At 39.1% G+C, this 4,818-nt stretch overlaps 1 protein-coding gene across 1 annotated transcript; it reads left to right on the forward strand.

Moving 5' to 3' along the window:
• The first annotated feature begins 700 nt into the window (after nucleotides 1–700).
• On the forward strand, nucleotides 701–4,120 carry LOC115140699 (homeobox protein Hox-C8a-like). Its single transcript, XM_029679031.2, has 2 exons — nucleotides 701–1,430; nucleotides 2,070–4,120. The coding sequence occupies exons 1-2, from the start codon at nucleotides 995–997 to the stop codon at nucleotides 2,414–2,416; spliced, it is 783 nt and encodes a 260-aa protein (XP_029534891.1). The 5' UTR covers nucleotides 701–994; the 3' UTR covers nucleotides 2,417–4,120.
• The last annotated feature ends 698 nt before the right edge of the window (nucleotides 4,121–4,818 follow it).

Raw genomic sequence — 4,818 nt, forward strand, 5'->3', positions numbered from 1 at the left:
GTGAAACGTATTTTCATATTTCATTATGTTTGCTCTAAGTAAAGACCAAAAATTCAACCAAACACGTTTATTTCACTTTTATTTTCATGAATAATCATGTAAATCATGTACAATAATTAATCAATGTCATCAACGACTATTAAGCATTATAAAATAATTCTGGTAACATAAAAAACATATCAAATCAAATATCTAGGCTGTATTATTAGCAAATACAATTTTGCTGCATGTAAACATTTTCGATTAAAATATTTTAATTGAAATAGGCTAGGCTACAAAACATTTCACAACCACTGGGTGTGCGCGTACATGTGTGCGTGAATGGAAATCATTGACGTAATGCATAAACCTTGCCTTCACAGAGTCAAGGGTCGAGGTTTTTGTCACTTTCTTAAGGGCAATAAACGGTAGGCCTATTAACTAGGGAGGAAGGTGTAGAACACTACTCTTTCAAATAGACAATGTGTATAAGACTAAACAAAATGATAGTTGACACAGAGTCTAAGCTACATAAAATATTCAAAATGTTATTGTATTGTAAAGCAAAATGCACAGTCCCTTCCTGCTTGCCTGTTTCATGGTTTTAGACGTCCGAGTTCTCAATGAGAATGGGAGGGGGTTGAAGGTTGGTGGTGAGAGAGGAGGGGTCGATGTCGTGAAGGGGGGGGGGGGGGGGGGGTAAAAATGAAACGCTAGTGACTGTGTGTCGGAGGGGCTAGCCGCTTTAGCATCAACCATGCACGACATAAGAAGCTGATTTGAAGCTCCAAAAGGAAAAAGCCAATAAAAACCAAAGGACTTCCTTTGGTAGCAGGGCAGTGTTTTAACAAGGGAGAGGTGGATAAGGAAACAGGCTTTATTATCTTATTCCTTAAACCTGTCTCTATGATGTGAACGTCGTTCGTTGTATGTTGTGGGGTTTGGAACAAAACTAAGGCAATACTTGGAATTGTCGTAAACTAAGTTCTTCCACTGTAACATTGTAAACTGTAACATGAGCTCCTATTTCGTGAACCCTCTCTTTTCCAAGTGCAAAGGCAGTGAAACGTTGGAACCAACTTACTACGACTGCAGGTTCCCTCAAGGCGTCACCCGGAGACACACGCTGGTGTACGGTGCGGGAGCGGCGGCGATGGGATTTCAGCACCCGCCCCATCACGTCCAAGCCTTCTTTCACCATAGGACGCCGGCGATCTCCACACCAGGCTACCAGCAGAATCAATGCGCCTTGGCTTGTCATGGAGATGGCACTACATTGTATGGATACGAAGCCCTTCCAAAACAAACGCTTTATGGTACCCAACAAGAGGCAAGCGTGGCGCTATACCCATACTGTAAATCGTCAAATGGCACTAACATCGGAGAAGGACAAGGCCACCTAAATCAAAACCAGTCTCCTAGTCTCATGTTTCCATGGATGAGACCGCACGGTTAGTAGGCTACTTGTTTACATGTGAATTAGTGCAATTATATAGGCTGTAACGTTATAAGAGTAGGCTACAGTTAGGCTTCTTGTGTGGTTATTTTGTTGTAGTTTCATGGCATGTAGCCTACATCCGGTAACATATGATAACGTTTTCGGAGCTTCACTTATCACTCAGTAGAACTTCGTCACTTAACCGTGGCACAATGATTCGCTCTCATCAGATCTTAGCTACTTTGATTACAGGCGTATAAATACCAGTAGATCTGCGTCCGTACTGTGCCATTAATGGCGGCTCAGTTGATCGCTAGTAGATGAGAAAATAAGCAGAGATTAATAACAACGGTAAAAACGAATTCAGTGAAAGTTCACCAGAAGCACTTGGCATGGCGTTTATCTTCACACACATCCGGACAGCTATCCAAGGGTAGAGGGTATGTATAGTCAAACACACACACACACACACACACACACACACACACACACACACACACACACACACACACACACACACACACACACACACACACACACACACACACACACAATCTCAAACAATTTATCTTGTATTTCAAAAACAATAGTGAACCAGACACAGTCTTGCAACAATTCCTGCTTAATTGTATGTTCTATTTCCATTCTATAGCCCCCGGAAGACGGAGTGGCCGACAGACCTACAGTCGATACCAAACACTGGAGTTGGAGAAGGAATTTCTATTCAACCCTTACCTCACCCGTAAACGTCGGATCGAGGTGTCTCACGCTTTAGGGCTGACGGAGAGGCAGGTGAAGATTTGGTTCCAAAACCGACGGATGAAGTGGAAAAAGGAGAACATCAAGGACCAATTTCCGTGTCAAAGAGTAGAGACAGACAACGAGGGTAATGGTGATGGTGATGGTGAGGGAGAGGGCGATGATGAAGGCAATGGTGATGGTGAAGGAGAAGAGGGAGACAAAAAGGAAACGGGAGTGGAAGAGGAGGCGAAAGAGTGATTTTTATTGCTCTTTCTTTTTATGGTTATATGGCTTAAAAGTTGAAAGATGGTCCCGGGAGAAGGAGATCACATTTTATCACAACCGTTTTACTGAGTCAACAAGATGAGAGAAAAATAACTGTTCTGGATTACAGCAAATGGCTCTCTCTATGAGGATAATAACTACTAATAATGTTTAACTTATACAGTCTCCAAACGCTGCAAAGGTTCTCATAAAATAAAGACCTGAAGCACTTGCAAATAATTTTGTTACGCATATGTCCATATCACAGAATGCACAAGAGGATAGGATGCCTGGAAATGTTTAAATGTTCCATCAATGTTGTCATTCGAGGAGAAGGGTTCATTGTTAATACAAATTCTTTGTACTTTTTTTTCCTCGACTATTTTTTATGTGGGTTTGTGTGTGTGTATTGGGATGATCGGAGTTTTATTTTATTCATAACTGCCAGTTCCAAGGGTGGGGGAAAAAGGGTGGCAGTTGGCCCAGTGGTTAAGATCGTTCGGCCAGTAAGGGATATTTCATGTTGTTGTGTCTCAAATTTCAATCTATACGCCTATTATTTTCACAAATATAGGCCTACTATTGTGTATTGTAATGTAGCCTATATTTTGTAAACATTGTGAGCGCTGTCTGTTCTTTTGATCGCAAATGGTCCCGGGCCTATTCAATCCGATATCAAAACAAATCGGACATTCGACATATGTAGAATATTTCTTGATTCTTGATCTAATTCTGGAAAATGTAAGATTCTAGAAGGCAGCAATAAGTTATTTTTATGTGATTGTTAGCCTATATTCGTTTTAAATAGACCGGGAACTCTTTACTACCTAGTAGATCTAGATTAACTTAGAGGTGGTGGTAAAATCTACCAAGAAAACGGTTTTGTCATTAGCAATGTTGATCTATACATTCTCACTGAAGGGACAAGCCAGTGCAATGATAGGCCTATAACAGATTATATTGCACGATACTTATGGTGTTACTTGTGGCGGTATAGTAGGACCTATATTGATCTTCCAAACAAATGTCTCTGCGCCATACTACCTAGTCAGCTAAAGAACGGTGTAACAACAATTGGTGTCCCAACAACTTAAACTGCCTTAAGTAATGCACATTTATTTAACCAATATGTTATAATTGAACAAAGAATTGTACTTCAGCGTTTAAATATCATTAACCTACAATATTGTGCTGATGCAATAGACTCGTTTTTTATTGCACTGAATATGACCTCTGTATGTCTTCGTATTTCTTGTTGTATAAATCAGCTTGATTTCTTATGTTTAAAGTTAAAGGAGGGTATGTTGGTTGCGAGTGCACACACACTTGATTGGCATGAACATGTTCAAATAAATGGAAAAAATCTGAATTTCCCTTCCTCATTCGTGATACAATAGACCACACACGACCACACACACACACACACACACACACACACACACACACACACACACACACACACAAATTAGGTAGACAATCTAAACATCTAATTATGGCTGTTTTGTAATTTTATGATGTTTACCTAATAACATCAATGAATTCTAAGAACATTTAATCACAATATCTTACACGCAAACAAAATGACATTATAGAAAATATTTTTTATCATGACTTGTTTTCAGTCAGACCAATGGATGAGGGAATGGATACGCCTGTATTGATAGTGGTTCATAAACATTTTTAGTTTTGAGACACAAACGCTTGCAACGTAGTTTATATTTGATAAAGGGAATATCCCAGCCCAATATCATGTATATAAGGAATTATTTTACCAATAAGCAGAGTGGTTTTATGATGTAGAAGATCCCCCTTACCTAAACTATTTCGTAGGCCTACACTTCGAGTGCACGTAATTATGCGATATCCATTTGAGTACTTCATTTATTATATTTATTTTACCTTTATTTAACTAGGCAAGTCAGTTAAGAGCAAATTCTTATTTACTATGACGGCCTACCGTGCCTTCAGTATTCACACCCTTGACTTTTTCCATATTTTGTTATGTCACAGCCTGAATTGATTAAATATAATTGTTTTACTGGCCTACACACAATACCCCATCATGTCAAAGTGGAATTATGTTTTCGAAAATTTTACAAATGAATTACAAATAAAAAGTTGAAATATCATGAGTCAATAAGTTCTCATACTAAGTCTAAATGAGTTCAGGAGTAAAACATTTCTTAACAAGTCACATAATAAGTTGCATGGACTCACTCGGTGTGCAATACAAGTGTTTAACATGATTTGTTAATGACTACCTCATCTCAGTACCCAACACATACAATTATCTGTTAGGTCCCTCAGTTGAGTAGTGATTTTCAAACTCAGATTTAACCACAAACACCAGGGAGGCTTTCCAATGATTCGCAAACAAGGGCATCTAGTGGTCAATG

The sequence above is a fragment of the Oncorhynchus nerka genome, linkage group LG2 (assembly GCF_034236695.1).
Source record: "Oncorhynchus nerka isolate Pitt River linkage group LG2, Oner_Uvic_2.0, whole genome shotgun sequence".
Lineage (NCBI taxonomy): Eukaryota > Metazoa > Chordata > Actinopteri > Salmoniformes > Salmonidae > Oncorhynchus > Oncorhynchus nerka.

What these genes read in the sequence shown, in the direction of transcription:
- LOC115140699 (XM_029679031.2), top strand. Translation starts at nt 995, where the DNA reads ATGAGCTCCTATTTCGTGAACCCTCTCTTTTCCAAGTGCAAAGGCAGT. An exon ending in TCCATGGATGAGACCGCACG is followed by an intron (nt 1,431 to 2,069) that starts GTTAGTAGGCTA and finishes TCCATTCTATAG; the next exon opens with CCCCCGGAAGACGGAGTGGC.